The sequence below is a fragment of the Chelon labrosus genome (genome assembly GCF_963514085.1).
Source record: "Chelon labrosus genome assembly, chromosome: 24".
In the NCBI taxonomy this organism is placed as follows: domain Eukaryota; kingdom Metazoa; phylum Chordata; class Actinopteri; order Mugiliformes; family Mugilidae; genus Chelon; species Chelon labrosus.
The window spans coordinates 10,621,760-10,638,157 of NC_140357.1; the positions used below are offsets into that span (position 1 = coordinate 10,621,760).

At 45.4% G+C, this 16,398-nt stretch overlaps 1 protein-coding gene across 4 annotated transcripts in view; it reads left to right on the top strand.

The window, feature by feature from the left end:
• The window catches only part of LOC311509351 (nck-associated protein 5-like), a 107,661-nt gene that overhangs the window by 79,349 nt on the left and 11,914 nt on the right, over positions 1–16,398 (top strand). For 3 of the 4 annotated variants that reach the window (XM_084574506.1, XM_084574507.1, XM_084574509.1), the window contains 8 exons: positions 15–83; positions 1,383–1,421; positions 1,509–1,628; positions 7,137–7,241; positions 8,139–8,321; positions 8,651–12,234; positions 12,717–12,822; positions 13,818–13,905. In XM_084574506.1, coding sequence (XP_084430632.1) covers positions 15–83; positions 1,383–1,421; positions 1,509–1,628; positions 7,137–7,241; positions 8,139–8,321; positions 8,651–12,234; positions 12,717–12,822; positions 13,818–13,905 — 4,294 coding nt within the window. The remainder of the gene's footprint in view (positions 1–14; positions 84–1,382; positions 1,422–1,508; positions 1,629–7,136; positions 7,242–8,138; positions 8,322–8,650; positions 12,235–12,716; positions 12,823–13,817; positions 13,906–16,398) is intronic. The other variant, XM_084574508.1, reaches the window with a different exon arrangement.

Consider the following 16,398-nt stretch of genomic DNA (forward strand, 5'->3'; position numbering starts at 1 on the left):
GCGTTCCTTTGCAGGAGGAGAATTCAGCCTTGGCCTTAGAGAACGAGAGCCAGAGGGAGCAGTACGAGCGCTGCCTGGACGAGGTGAGTGTTGTTTGCGAGGTGCGTTCGAGGGGCGACTCGGCAGATGCTTTACTTACCTTGAATCTGTCCTGAATTGGACAAATTCTACGGCGGAGCTGCAAATTAAAGCCGTAATGAGGTCCTGCCGCGGCACAATGGTTATCTCACAGCTTGGTAATTTACTTCTACGGCTTGGTGAAAGTCTCAGATTCTTCAGGCAATAAAATGTTTCACCCCACGCTTAAATAAGGACGCCAAATTTAATGGCTGCTTATTTCTGCAATTAAGGAGTCTTAAATGTCAGAAGGCCTTTTGTTGATCCAAGGTCAAATCAGCTTCTGGATAAAAGTGTGAGCTGTTAAACAGCTTCAACCTGGTGTGAGCCGGTGCTGTTGAGGCAGTGCTTTACATAACAATGGCACTTCTGTGCCCTCTGGTTATTTGTGAGAGCTTGATAAGTGCCGTTCAGGGAGCCGCATGAGGCGAATGATGCGGCTCAGCTCTCGGGCCGAGGCTTCTTGCTGAATCACTGCGGTGGCGAGGCGAGGCGAGGCGAGGCGAGGGGAGCGCCGCCAGGAGGGAAGTATATGTCCAGCAGGGACAAGTTTGTCCTGGAACCAACAGCAGACTGAGCAGATCTCCTGCTGGGTGGGAAAGGCTCAAGTTGAGATGCCATAACTTTTTGTGTTAGGAAAGCTTGCTCTGCAACAGAAAGGACGATTGGACCAGCCACCTGTTTAAATTTTACAGTGTGTTCAAGCTCATTTGTAGTTTAATTACTTGTGTCCGAGTCACACAATCCAGGCAATCCAGTTCCCCGTCAAAGACCATTAACTCAGGTTTGTTTGATCGCCCCGGCAGATCTGTAGCGTCCAGGAGCAGGGCTCATTTTCTCCATATTTACCCACTCGGTCAATAAGCGACACTCGAAAGAGCCGATGTGGCTTCACGCGGCATTAATGAGCAATCAATGGGCAGTAATCGGAGCCGGCGTTGCGGTCCGGGGGTGTGAGCCGCCGCGAGACCGAAGCCCGGGCACAGCGGCACTTAAGCCGGGCACACCTCCGCTCCTACATCAAGCCGGCGCTGTCGATACCACCATTAGGAAGTGAGAGTTAAACATCGTAAAGAAAAATGTGCAATAATCTGAGCCGCTGTAATAATACATGTTTAGAGAAACTGCAGCGTTAGCAGCGAGGAGGCGGCCTACAGAGGCCTGCAAAGGTCAGATGAGGTCAACATTGTGCAAAAGCAACCAAATTACACTTAATAATGCTTTCTTTCTTTCTTTCTTTCTCTTTCATTCTCCGTCTCTTCAAGGTTGCCAATCAGGTCGTGCAGGCGCTTCTCACCCAGAAGGTTTGTCCGCAGTTGCAAAGATGATTTCTGCTCACAACAATACACGGCATTTTCTCACACGCTTTCTGTGCTGTGCCCCTGAATCAGGACCTGAGAGAGGAATGTCTGAAGCTGCGAACTCGAGTTTTTGACCTCGAGCAGCAGAACCGGGCGCTGAGCGTCCTGTTCCAGCAGCGGATCAAGCCCGCGTCGGACCTGCTTCTCCAGGTACGCTGCAGCTACTAGATGTACAAGGTTGTTACCTGAGCTCTTATTCTGTTGCATTTTGAGTTGTTTTTCATTTTGGTTGAAGTGCCCAAGGGTATAAAGTACAGACAGAAGCTGCAAGAAAAATTATAAATATTTTGAATTGAAGCTGTTTTAGGTTTGTTTTTCTGTCTTGAAGCAAAGATACGGCCTCACAGCATGGATCTCTTGGTTTGTGCATCATGCATGATGGTTCAATCCGAGGATACGTGCCGAATGCGGAGTTTCGGCGTCCTTATTTTTGTGGTTTCGACTCCCTGGTCCGCCTGGACCTACATTAAAATATGCAGAGTGATAATCTGTGAGCAGAGTCTTCAAGATTTTAACCAGCAACCTTTTCTGCACCCGTCAAACAAACACCACTGCACTTATGTTCTCCACAAACACTACAATCTCTCAGCTGGGGTGGCCTCAACTCATCATTTTTTTGTCCCTCGGAAAACACCAATTTGCTGAAAAGTGCCGATGCGTGCATTCCAGCTGGATCTTTGAGGCGTAATTATGACACAGACGGACCTGCTGCCGTTAGCTTTGCCCGCCCTCTGTCAACAGCTATTGCGTGGCGATGAGGCCAGGTTAGACAATAGGGTTTCGCATAATCGGACGATATGAAAATGGCGAGCTGCCGAAACGAGAAGGAATCGGAGCCGCCAGGCGCCACGCAGACCAGAGGAGCAGAGAGAAAGAGATGAGGAGGAAAAGGGTAGATAAGAAAGGAAGGACAGGAGGGTGAAAATGGAGAGAGATGAGATAGCGGAGAAGCACAGGCGGCGAAAGGGTGAAACAGGAAGCGGCAGAAATGAAGTAAACGGCGTTAAGAAAAGAGATAGGACAGAGGAATAGTACGGCGGTGGGTGTGCTGTAAAGCTCCTCGCCAGTTTCTTGCTACTTCCAGTGCCATTATCGGACGGGCAGGAACATTGTTAAGTGAAACTGTGCTATAAAAGGCTTGAAGAGGGTTATTGATGATAGCACTGTGGGGACCATGAGGCGCAATCTAGCCAGAGATGTGAATTAAGAGTTGTTTTGTGTTGTCACTCAGCCAAACATGTGATTCTGCTGAAAATAAACTAATGAAAAGCTGAGATTATATTTATTTTGGTATGTGTATGAAAGACGTCAAAAGGAAATGATGAGTGCATGTTACTGGGTAGAGGGTAGTGGTCTCGACTCCCATGTCTCGGGATCTTGCATTTGAGCAGTGATGCAGGAATTAGCCGCAGCCTTTAAACGTGCAGGCTCCTCCGCTGCTCATCGTTGAATAACGGCGTCTCAGAATCAAGTGGGTGATTCAGTGGAAGAATTAATCATAAAGTGATCACGCTGCTCCGGATGTTCAGTGCGTCTGTAATGAGTTTCCAGTCATGTGTGGGAGAACTGCTGAAACCGGTTATATTTAGGACCCACGCCACAAAGGCCTGGAACATCCCACAAAGATCTACATATCTATTCATCTATCCGCCTTTGTCTTTATTTGTTTTTTCCCTTAAGAGAGTTTTATGGAATGACCAACACCAATACAAAGCTTTAGCTTAGCACAAAGCCGGTAAAAGCTAGCTTGGCTCTGATCAAAGATAACAAACTAAAAGCACATGTAAAATACACTAACCACAGGATACCTTTATTTATTGTATCATGTGGTAAATGGTAATGGCCTTGCTTTTATATAGCGCTTTTCTACCTATTGGTACTCAAAGCGCTTTTACAGTCATAGACACATCTACCCATTTGCTCACACAAGCACACACACATTCACACACCAGTGCCACGCACTGGGAGCAACTGGGGGTTCAGTGTCTTGCTCAAGGACACTTCGGCATGTGGCACATTCCGGGGATCGAACCGCTAACCCTCTGGTTCGTGGACAACCTGCTCTACCTATGTGCACATGTCTTGCAAATGACAAAGCCTAAAAACCCTCTGTAATGCTAAGCTGACACCCTGTTAGCTTAGCATTGCAGCATGATGGAACAGCTTGCTCAACGACTTCCCACTTTTGTAGATATTGTGCTAAGCTAAGCTTACCAGCTACATATTTAGCCAGAAGAAATTATTTTAATTATTAGCATACAGTCTGAAAACAAGGTGTAAAACTAGCTTAACTCTAAACAAAAGTCTAAGTTAACACAGTCAAGATATGTTAGCTTAGCTGTTAGCTTAGCTTTGTAACAGAAGCTAACACAAGAGCTAGTTTGGCAAACTGTCATTTTTATGCTCCTCAAATGAATTGAATAATTTAGATATACTGTGTTAATGAGTTTCAGATGTGCCATTACCCTGCTTTACAACTTTTATGCTAAGCTAAGCTAAGCTAAGTGAACATGATGGAACAGCTTCCTCTGAATTGTCATCTTTCTGATTTTTCATACAAATTAAATAATAAGATTTGTATGAATGAAGTTCTTAGATAAAACATGACACTTAGCAAGCTTTAGCTTCAGATGCAGTCAGTTAGCTGCTTCCCACTTTTGTAGATCTTGTGCTAAGCTAAGCTTACCAGCTACACATTTAACCAGAAGAAAAGAGGCATATTTGCTTTTAATTATTAGCTTAGCACACAGTCTGAAAACAAGGTGTAAAGCTAGCTAAGGTAACAAAGTCAAGCTATGGTAACACCCTGTTAGCTTAGCTTTGTAACAGAAGCTAACAGAAGAGCTAGTTTGGCAAACTGTCATTTTTATTTTCCTCAAATGAATTGAATAATTTAGATATACTGTTTTAATGATTAGATGTGACATTTCCCTGCTTTACTACTTTTATGCTAAGCTAAGCTAAGCTAATGAGCTACCTGTTTAGCTTAATGAGAGTGGTATTAATTGAGTAGGCATATTTCCCCAAATTGTTCATTGCAAATCAATAATTGACTTTAAGGAAGTATTTAGGTATTTTGTCACCACAAACGATCAAAGAAAACAAATTCTCATTAAGACATGAAAATAACCAGGTAGCTTTTTATTCCAGGACTCACAACCGTTGGGAGACTTAATCGCCCATATGAGCGTACAGTTTCCCATCTAGCTCTGGCCCTTTGCTTATCAGTAATTAAACGTTCCCTCGTTCCCCCGTGGGCATCTCGAGTTCCTCTGATAAAGAACCATTATATTGCACCAGATGTGCACTCTCTCCGCTGCCTTCAGCTGAAATGGTTCCTCCTTCAGAATGTCACTCACTCGTTTCAGAAACAAGTCTGACATTAACTTAAAACAATTAGGGCTGTTTTCTCGAACCGTGCACCATTTCGGCACCAGCCACTTATGCTGCTCATGGAGTATGACAGGCAAGTGGCAACCGAGTCGCCCATTACTGGTGGCAAATGTTGGTTTCTCCTCAGAGCCCCGGGACACAGCGGCATGACCTCATTACCGCTCAATGTACGGTGTATAAAAGTTTTAAATCACACATTTAAGCAAATGATGCCACGGTTTTTAAGAATAACGATGCACAGCGCCGCTTTTCCTGGAGTCGTTTTAGCAAGCCACATACAGATTAGGTCGTGCAGGTGAGCATCACGAATATGGTCGGCGTTTCCTCACTTGTCTGGCCGATGCTGTGTGGGTGCATTGCAGGACGCTTCATCCGACGGGGTTTTTTTCTTTTTTTTTTTGACAGCGAGTGCCAATACTGACGTATTTCGCTTGGAAGCTGCTCCGTTGCTGCTATTCTGGGCTGATTTTCATTATCTTGAAATATGACCACTGTCAAAACAAATACAAGAGAGAACAAAAGGCAGGAAGTGTTTTTCTTTTTCTTCTCGGAAAAAGTTCTCTGTCGCCTTCCCGGACCGATGAAGTTATCCCAAGCGTTGGCTAATAAAAGGCCAATATTTGCATGATATATCACAGCCTCGTCGGCGTTAATGGCATCAATTAACATTTCTGACTCCGTTCCTCGGCCTTGACCCTTGAAAAAGTTCAAGAAGTGGCCTTGTCATCCACCATTCCCTTCAACTATCATCCCACCGCGACCCCGTGACACTATTGACTGAATCCTTGATGAGGATGCTGAGGAGGTGAAATCCAGCACCCTACGATAAGATCAGAGCCTCCCGTGACACTTCAGCCACTCCCATCCTGAGCGATGCGGCACAAGAGCTGCACGTATTTCAAATTCATCACTAGAAAACGACACAATAAGACGCCGGGTGCTACTCGTGCTACCTCGTAAGACGGCTGTTTATTTGATCAGAAGCAGCTAAAGCTTTGCCGTCTTTGGACCCAAACAAGTTCACAATGAGATGTTTTTATGAATTCCTAAAAATAGTAAAGACTACCGTCCCTACACTTCCCTTATCTCCGTGCAGAAGAAGCCCCGATAGTCGGCATCGCTCTGTTTCCATGGCACCATTCCCACCTAGTCGCCGATTGGTAAAAAGTCACTCCCTTTGCTCAATGCTTAGTCACAAGCCTAATACAAAAATAAATAAATAAATAAAAGAAGCTCTTCCTCTTCTTTTGGATGTTTTGCCGAAAGTTAGAGAGAAAAAATAAAATGGGATGATTGTGTTTTGGCCACAGGCAAAGTGATGCAGGTTGTTCTTTAGAGACAAGAGAGCCGGCAAAGTTTATGTATTATTAGGAGCTTTTTTCTCTCACAGCACAGGAGAAGAAAAAAAAAAGCCAATATAAAAAGCAAGCGCCACAGTTTTATGGAAAATAAATTGAAATTGAAGCAAAAAAATCTGCTTTTATTTTTAAATGTTTTACAGCACTGGAGGGGAAATTAGAGGATTTCTCAAAGCTCTGCTTCCATTTGCTGAAATCGGCTTTCTTTTTTAAAACTTGCAATTTATTGGATAGATTTTTGCTTTTTAATGGTGGAACATACCAGACACACGAGTGCATTTGTGCGTTTATACGTATAGCCCTGCAGTGAGCGTTAGTTTTACCGTTTGCAGCACGAGATGAAGTGTTTTGTTCCTGCGTCTTTCCAGTTTGAGTTGATTTGAGCGCAGGGAATCCAGCGTAATTAAGTTCGGAGATTAATACGTGGAAATGTATTTGGTTTTGTGTCCTTCCCTCCTAAGCACAAGAGTTAAATAACAGAAGAGACGGCAGGCTGGCATAAGAATTAATAAATAAATAAAAAATCAAAGGAATCCCTTACTCCCAGATGCAATTATTTCAGATTCACATCCACTTTTTTTTTTCTCTTTCCCTGGCCAATGACATTAATGACTTTGAGGGATAAGTATGAATCGGGGCTCTGTGTGGCACCAGTGAAGGGAAGCTGATGGCTAAAATATTGCTCTGCCTTGAACAATCATTCAGTTTTTATTCCGTTTGTCATATTTTGAAAAATATTTCAGACGTAACGTTTTTATGCAAAGTGCAAGTGCTTACACCGAGTACCGTGCAACATATCGATAAAAATCTTCATACCAATCTGTCGTCGTCTCATCTCGGGCTCATTTTAATTTCCTCGAGATCCCCAAAGTCAAAAATTCACCAATGCCGTGTCCTTGACTTTCAGAAACTCCACTCTCGGATCATGGATCTGTCTGCGGCAGATCTGCTTCTGGAGCCGGAGCGGAGCAAGGCTTTCCTGCTTTCCAGGAACGCGGACTCTCCCTCTAATGTAAGCGCAATGAGAAACACTGCAGGAGGCAGTGTACTTTTCCACGTGTTGTTGTACAAACCGTCCCCCACCTCCTCCCCCCGACCCGGCCCCCCTCTAGAAATCATTGCAAGATATTAAAATACAAACCCCAACAATCTGCAGCCGTGACCCCTCCTGTGCTCTCAGCAGGAAGAGCTGGCAGTATCACTTGGCACTAAGAGGAATAAATCCTTGTCATGTTACCAGAAAAGCATCGATTGAGACTCATCGTCAGTAAAAACGACTCCATAGGACACTGTGGTACATTAGTCATCTTATGTATTATGCATTAAGGTCTGAAAATGCTCCATTTCTTTTTACCCTTATACCCCTCTGAGAATGCCACCTGATAAAGTGCGTTATCGGAGCGGAAGAAGCTGGAGTAGATAAAACAATAATGGCCATGACGTGAATTATGAGTAATGTCGTTATCCAAATGTGTAAGGTAAAATAATACACTTATAGAAGATTAGTGAAATAAACTCCGTATCCCATTTCTTATCGTTTTTCTTTAAATAATCCATTGTCACCATCGCACTCTCTGCAGCGAGACTCTAATTGGATAAACATCTGCCGTGTCGCGGTGATTGCGCATGGAAATGTGATTGATTTGTTTGCAAAGTGCAGAGCCTGAGCAGTTTAGTGGACTTATCCAGGAAATCTGATTGGTCCGTCGAGTGTTTGTTAGACATCTTCCGTCACGAAACTAACGGCGAGATGGCAATTAGACATGCAACACCGGCCGACTGCCTGCACGCACTTTTGGTGCATAGTCTTGTGAAGTTTCGAAATTCACACAGATTTTTGCTTAAGAATAGAAGAAAACATTTCCCCTTGCGCAGCATATTTAAACTGTTATGTCTCCTTGTCCCATAGGAGCTGAATGGAAAGGCAGGTTTCCCCGTGGCCAAGTGTCTGAGCCAGCTTAGTCTGACGGTGCCAGCGCCCATCTACCCACGCAGCAGCCGTAGCAGTAGTGAGTTGTCCCTGTCGAGTGCATGCAGCGAATTCTCCAGCGGCTCTTTCACCTGGAATGACGGACGCTCCAGTGGGAAAATGGTAAGCACATACTTACTATATAAACCCTGACATCAGTTCTGGAAAACAAGGACAAGTGGTAGTTCATAGAGATCCCTGTTTGGGGTGCAAGTCATAAGGTTTTCATTTAATTTCTTTGGAGACGCTAATTAATCCCTTATCTTCCAGTAAGTGTTAATTATGTCTCCAAATGGAGGTAAAAGCTCCATTGAAACTTTCAGAAAGTATATTTTCCTCTGGCTAAAACTAAAATTGTGACCATGTTTTGCATACAAAATATGTGATGTGTGATGTCTGTTCAATCTGCAATATCACATATGAGAGTGAAAGCCTTACTTTTTCTCCTGTAGTCATCTCTGACCTGGGAGAAGAGGCTGAGTCTGGGTTCGTCGGCTCCTAGTAATATCTGTGCACCCCCTGAGGAGCAGCTTCCCACGAGGCGTAAGGAGAGCAACATCCTGGAAGGACTAAGGAAGCTCCAGAGGAGGAAACACAGGAGCTTATCTTCTTCATCCAAGGTCTCCAAGTCCGGCTACAAAGACTGCATGAACTCCAATGAGGGCATCTACTCCCTGGGTATCAAGAATAGCGGCAAAGGGGTAACCAAGCCTACCCCTGTTAGCAGGACTTCAGCTGCACGGGGCAAGCAGTTCTCTTACGACTCTGATGATGCAGATGATGAACTGGCACATTCCAGTTGCAGAGATAACGTCCCTACCAAGGACAGCTGGTTTAACTGTAAGAGTCTTTCTCACAGCATCTCAGACAGCTTGTGTAGCTTGGAGGGGAGTCAGGACGGTGGAGCTGACGGTACCTCGGGTCCCGCGGCTACAAAAAACCCTCCCGCCTATGACTCAAAAGAGCGTCCTGAAAAGCTCATGAGCTTCATTAACAGTTTACTCCCTGAGGGAGGGCGGAAATCAGCTTTTAGCAAACCATCTATGCTGCGCTTCAAACCTTCTGACCCAAAGGGTCCCAATCTCCTCTCTGATGTGGACGACCCAGAGGAACTCAAATCTGAGCGCAGTAATATCCGAATGTCCTTTGGCCAGTCATCAGAGCAAGCCGAGAGGCCATCAAGGGATCCCGCCAAGCTGCTCACACAACAATTCTTGCGAAGAGACCAGGGGCGCACCCAGTCTGCGGATGGGAGGCCCAGGCCTTTTAGCTTAATCAAGGAGCCCAAAGGAGCCAAGTACACTCAGTCTGAGGAAAGCATAGTGGCGATATTTGATGCAGAAGGAGAGCCTATTGAACTTTGTGCTCAGAAGTTTGAAGTAGATGCTGGTCACAAGGTGGTTGCTAATTACACAGAAGTAGTACCCCAGGAGAGGCCGACAAGGCAAAAATCTGCAAACTCCAGAAATTACAGTGTTCTTGAATCTCCAGAGAAGCCTTCTGAATATCAGATTAGAACTAGCAAAGCAAGCGGTAGCAGTGAGGGAAGTGCAGAGAGGCTGTCAATGCAGCTGACCCCTCAAAGGAAACTAATCAAACCACCGAGCAACCGAGCTAATAAAGGCCATTCCATCCCCCCCATGAATGAAGCTGCTAGTCCCAAGTCGAGTGGTTCAAAGATACCTGGTCGTAACAAACCTTCAGGATCTCCACTGAGATTGTCAAAGGGCTCCTCGACTGAACCAAGTAACAGTGGCAACTCAGGGTCCTCCAGTCAGGAGAAATCCTCCTCTCCTACAGTTAAACTGTCCAGATTCATCAAGACACCAGGGACCTGCTCGCAGAGCCCAAAGGCTGTAAACTCCAAGCTTCCTAGCAGGGCCGAATGGAGTAAGAGTTCCTCATCCAGTTCCCCTCACCTGTCAAGGAGGCACCTGGAGTATGCTGACAATAGTGAACAGCCAACCAGAGACAAACACTGTGAAACTAGCAAAAATAAACTCAGGTCCCCTTCTCCTCCCCCTCCCCCAGGCCGCACCACCTCCTTACTGATCAGACCAAATTATGAAGGGTCACCTCAAGCACATAAAACAGGGGTGGCTCAACCATCCACACCAACCACTGTGAGGGGCCCTCCCCCAAGTTACCACACCTCACTTGTACCAAATATGCAAGCTACACTACCCATCAAGGATAAAGACTGTTTAGACTTGGATGCAGGCTACGGGACTGCACTTGCACCTCAGAAACTGGTCGACAAAACCAGTCAGCACCTTCAAAAGTCCCCTGCCACGGCTCAGACTCCTACTAAAGGCACTTCAAAGCGGATAACCACAAAAGACTACCTCCCTTCTGCAAACTCAGGGTGTGCTCGAGAACCTGAAAATGCACCTAAAGGCTCAAAGAATGTCCCTCCTCCCTACAGTGCCCTCAGAGGGTCCTCGCTTCAGAACTCATTTGCAAGTAAGAGGGGATCCACTCACGAAAATGTCCATCAGTCAGTGCAGAAAACCTCTATTAGTTTACCAATATCGCTTCAGGATGCACCTCAAGGCCAAACAGAGCCTCAGAATGGTAAAGCTGTAGTCAGCCCACCCAGCTCGGTTGTGATATCCCCTAACCCAGTGGAAAAAACCTCAAAAACTCGCATTCCAATGGGGTTTAAAGCATTTTTAAAATCTCCCCCTAGCCATAAAAATAGTCTCTCTGTACCAGGCAAACAAGAGAAAGATCATATCAACGCAGTCTCCAAGGAGACTGTGACTTCAAATGCTTCTACCCAGTGTGACAGCTTGCAGTCGGCGTACAGTATTGATCCAACAGCCAAGATGTCTGTTACAGAGGGGAAAGGTGAAGTCCAGTGTAGGTTACTGGAAGAGGAATTACAAGCTCCCGTGCTGCCGGAGGAGGGGGATGTTTGTGATAAGGGGAAAAGGAGTAGTCAGCTATTCGGTAGATCCATATCCGTGACAACCAAACCTCATCTGAAGCCGGCGTTGGGTATGAATGGAGCCAAAGCTCGCAGCCAGAGCTTCAGCACCAACTACATTGAGAAACCCAACATCAATGTTGTAGAGGGACCTGGAAAAATCAGAACTCACATCATAACCAACTCTGGGGAAAGGGGGAACTCTCTTTCAAGACAGAGCTCCTTGGAGGCACCTAGTGTTGGGTTAGCTGAGAGCCCTATCCATTCCCCGAGGTCTAGGCTCAGCCACTATGGCGGCATGACAGGGTCAAATAATCACAGCGCCCTCCCTGAGAGAACTTCTAAATCAGGCGGCTCTAAAGGTGACGGGTCACAGAGTTCAGGGAAGGGGGAGACCATCACCTCACCTTCTTTAAAAGAGGTGCGCAGCTTACCCATCAGTGATAGAATTGGTTTGAACAACATCCGTAAGCCGGCAAAAGTTGCCTCGCATCCGCAGTTTCAGCCTCCACCCTCTTGTGTGTATAGCTTGGAAAGCCCAGTTAGAGAGACAGAACCCACCGCGATCACGCCTAACGAGACAGACCTAAGCAGGGAAATTAAAACCCAGACGGACTCGCCAAACAAAACCCTAGAAATGGAGGAGAAAAAGAACAGCCCAACGGTCTGCACTATTGAAGAGAAAGTTATGATGGGAATTGAGGAAAATCTGCAGAAATGTCAAGAGCAGGGGAAGGTTGCTGCCAGCGAGCCCAAACAGAAGACAGGCCCCTCTCTAGCGAATTGGTTCGGCCTCCGCAAGAGCAAGCTTCCAGCCCTGGGCGGCAAAAAATCGGAGTCCCCCAAGGGAAAGGACGAGAAGAAGGAGCTGAAGATCGGCTCGGTGCTCGGAGGCAAGCAGATGAAGTCCGACAAGAAGAAGGACAAGAAGAAAAACGAGAGCCAGCAGAAAGACAGCCCGGAGATGCAGAATCTGGCCGAGGTGAACAACAAGCTGAGCTCCATCATGGACCATTGCAACAATCAGATGGGTCAGATTACCAGCCAGATCCAGTGCACCACCGGCTTCATTGGCAAAGACCAGTTCGTGAAAGAGCTTCTTGGCAGGTGAGTAAAGCAACATCTTTGTCGCCATGAATTATCTTTAATTGGTCGGATGTAATGTAAAGCAGACTCTTTTAAGTTAAACACGAGCTATCACCGACACTTGTGAGGAAACAACCCAAACATCTGTCTGTTTGAGTTGCGAGTCTGCTCCATTGAGCATAAACAGTCAAACAGGACCAGACTCACTCAAGGTAAAGTTTGCTTCAGCCTGGAAAGCTCCACATGTCATACTTCTCACTTCATTGCATCGCCACTCCAGATCCCAGCTGACAAATTTTATCATTCAAACAATCTCTTGTGAGCGACCACTTTACGGACTGATGACATTTCTGTGTGTGTTTGTGTGTCTACACATGTCTGCCGAAGCGAAAGAGCAGGTCAATGCAATTTATCAGCAGCCTCGCTTTCTACCTGACGAGTTGATAAAGGAAAGGCGCTCGGCACGCAGACATAAAAACAGATCAAATCTTATTTCCTCGCAGGACTGCGGTGAAGGGCAACTCCGTGGCCGCATCGCCGCCCGGCATCTCCACGCCCAAGAAACACGGCGAAATGAGGGGAGATATGGAGATCTGCACGGATACGGCCGTAAGTGAGCAAACATGTAATAGAAACCCCCGGCGGCTTCATTACAGAGGTGTCCGTGTTGAGTTTTCCTTGATTGTCTCCGGGTTTGCCAGCACCGCAAACACACATGCAAATTCCCGCAGGTTCTCACACTTGTACATGCACACAAACTCATCCACAACCCCGCCGCCTCTTCAGCATCGCATCCCCTTAAGGCTCTATTGATTCACATTGTGTTCTGACTCAGCCTACAATTCATCGCCTACTTTTTTTTTTTTTATTACCCACCCAGGCCGATGCGCTTGTTGTTGTTGTTTCCGGAAGGCTGAAGGTTTTCAAACTGTATCTCAAAACCGAGACATCTGTCAGCCCCGCGCGTGTAATACAGACTAGCATTCTCTCCGAGGTTTGATTACATGCATTAAATCAGTGCACTCTGTAAGCAAAATTATGACCTTGTCGGTTTATTCTTTATTATCCGTCAGTCAGGGAAAATGATGGAGAGGCTGAGTGCTCTGGAGGGAGGCGGCAATAATAAAAGGAAGTAAAAAAAAAGGAGCAGTCTGAACCGAGGAAGAGAATGACAGTCTCTCGGCATAATGTAGGAAATTTAATCCAGATGATGTGGAATTTTGATAACATGGAGGAGCCCCTTATCGCCAGCACTCAGTTTGACAAAAGGGCCATTTAATACCATCCTCCAAGCTTTCCTTCTATCTGCTCCCCACAGAAATACAACAAAAGAGCCATACTTTGTGACCTACAAGCTCCTCTTACACCGCTGCCGAAACACCCCATTCTTTTTTTTCTTTTTTGAAATAACCCAATTAAAGTGAAGTAGCAAGCATGACAATTATCTTACATCTTTCTGGACAAGAGTTTAAACATACTTCATAATGCCAGAGGCTTGTCTATTCATCCGAAAAGTCATGAAATATCTGGAGGTAGCTTTTGTGAAATATTTTACCTGCTTTTTGGACTTTGTCGCTAACACGCACTGTTTGTTGATATCACAGACGCTCTTAATGACTGAGAAGATCAAGCTCAAAGCTGAAAACGAGGAGGGACACATCCCAGACACGGCTTGTCAAGGCCACATGATAGGTAAGCTTTAAATCTTGAGAGGATATTTTATCAAAAACTGATCATTTTGTTCCCAAAGTGCTGGAGGTTCATGTTGTTCTAAGCTGCTGGGCTTCATATCTGCATGATTCTGTCTCCCCTCCCCCCCCCCCCCCCCGCACGGTTGCCTTCATTTAGCTTACATAAAGCTGTCGCTAACCGTCACGAATCAACCGGTGCAACGGAGCATCAACACATTTTACAGTTGTGATTTCCTGATGTGAGTGACAACTCAATCCCTCCGCCGAGCGGTTCACCTCGCCGCCAGACTCGCCGCCACTGCGGGGAAATCGCAGGCGGGCGTGTTGACAGTCTAGTCAGGTGATTGATGTGCAGCCGGGTGATATCTCACAATGCCTGAGCAGCTAAGGAAGCGAAAAAGTAGATGCATCAAACAGTTTGTCAGGCGGGATGATCGTTATTACCACAGCATAACACACTTCTATTGTAGTTTGTAATACGGCAAAGGAAGCGGAAGTTACAGGGATTTACTGGCTGACAAATGCAGCTTGAATTGATGTATTTCTTGGCCAGGATCTTCATTTAACACTCTTCGAGAAGAGGAAATGGTTTGTTTTTCCACAGTTTTGTTCAAATAAACCAGATTTCTTGAAGTAAAATAGTTTTAAAACCAAATTAAACCCGCTCTTGTTCATTTAAAGCTTCTATTTTCAGTATTTTGACAATAAAAATTCAATCAAATGATTACTTGAATATAAAAGAGGGCACTCATGGCATACTACAAGTCGTTTTCAGTGGAAGCCAGCGTTACGAGGCAAAAAACCTAAGACGCTGCAGTGTGACATTAACCTCGTAGCATAATTGCCTAAGTCATATTTTAACGTTTTCGGAAAACAAGAAAAAAACACAAAAATGAGGCAATTATGCGATGAGGCTAACGAAATGAAAGTTTTTAACAAAAATAAAGCCCCACATTGTCAGCAAAGAAGGTAAAACCCTAAATGTTTTTCTTAAGATGTCGAGGAGACCAAAACTGAGCTAAAATATGATTATCAAATGAACGTATGCTATATCTACTTGTGTGTGAGTGTGCACACATAGTAAAACCAACAAAGCTGGTTTTTCTACTTTCTTTTTTTCTTAATTAGCTCTTTGTAACTAACTAGTGTAGAAGTTGGTTATTGTGCTGGGTTCACACCATAGTTGGAGCTTTTCATATCCTCAGTATGCGCATAATAAAGTCTTCTGAGGCAGAGTTTCTTATGAAAATAATCTCCAGAGAAGCAGAGATGGTCTGCCAAGTGAAGATCTAGCTGTGAAGCAACTAATCAAATGGTTTTAAGAAACGGGCTGGGCTTGAGCCGCTTTCCTGCGGCAAAAATAAAATGGCTAATTGTTTGTGTATTCCGATTAACGCGGCGCCTTGTTTATATTCCGCCAGCTAAGCGCTTCCGACGCCGTGTGGATTAAATATTTCACCTCAGCCGTGGCGCTATATAATGTCACGCCTCTCCAAAGAGCAGCCAGGTAAACACATCAGTCATGTAAATAGTTTGCATCCAGACAGTTTACGAGCGAAATCCATGCTCCAAGTTATGAATGTGAGCTTTGAAGTTCAGCCTCACGCTGGTCGGTTATTGTACATTAGAAGAAACTCCCCCAAGGGCGCCTTTTCTTTTTTTTTTGCCAACTTGGGCAATAAATACCATTTTGACTGAGCCAGAGCACGAAATAACCCTAATACATCTGCAGGGGGCTGACGGCATTGTTGATCAATACCAATAATTCAGCAATTACTCGGCCTAGGTGCTGATGTTTCTCTTAAAAGTTTCTCACCAGATGCGATTTCTGCATTTTAATCAGCGCTTTGAGCAAGAAGCAACACAACGACGGATTAAAAACTTTAATATTTCAACGTTTTGCAGCCGATCGTGTACCAGGACACTGCTGTCTATTGTGGAAATACGTCTTTCCATTCCGTCTGATTGCTGACGCAGAGATAACTCCTAACTAAATATAGTAGTTAGTGATGACTCTCGCTTTTCCCCTCGACACCTCTTCATTGCATGAAACCATTTTAGCAGAGTGGAGGTATCAACAAACCAGCTTTCCTCTCACGCCCCGGAGGTTGTTTACAGAAGTGATAGGGGACGCATGAAAAACTAGATTATGTCCAGTTGTTTGTGCCTCTGGGTGGAATTACTGTGGACCTTGTTAAAGTTTGGTTATAGAGGGCATTTTGAACTGCCAGCCTTGGCATTCAATTATACAGCAGTGTAATCTATGGCTCCCCGCGCCTTTCTCTTTTGCAACGCTCACATGCGTGTATCACAACATGCACTCGGATCAGGACGGCGCATGCAACTGCGCAGGAGCGCCTCGCAGCAGACGTGCGTGCACGAGTCGCGAGCCATCTGTCCGGTGAACATGATGCATGTGTACACCCAAGCGCTCGGTTTTCACAGGTTCACTATGTGCAGTATGTGTTAGAAGTCGGTGCATGTGCTTTCTCGA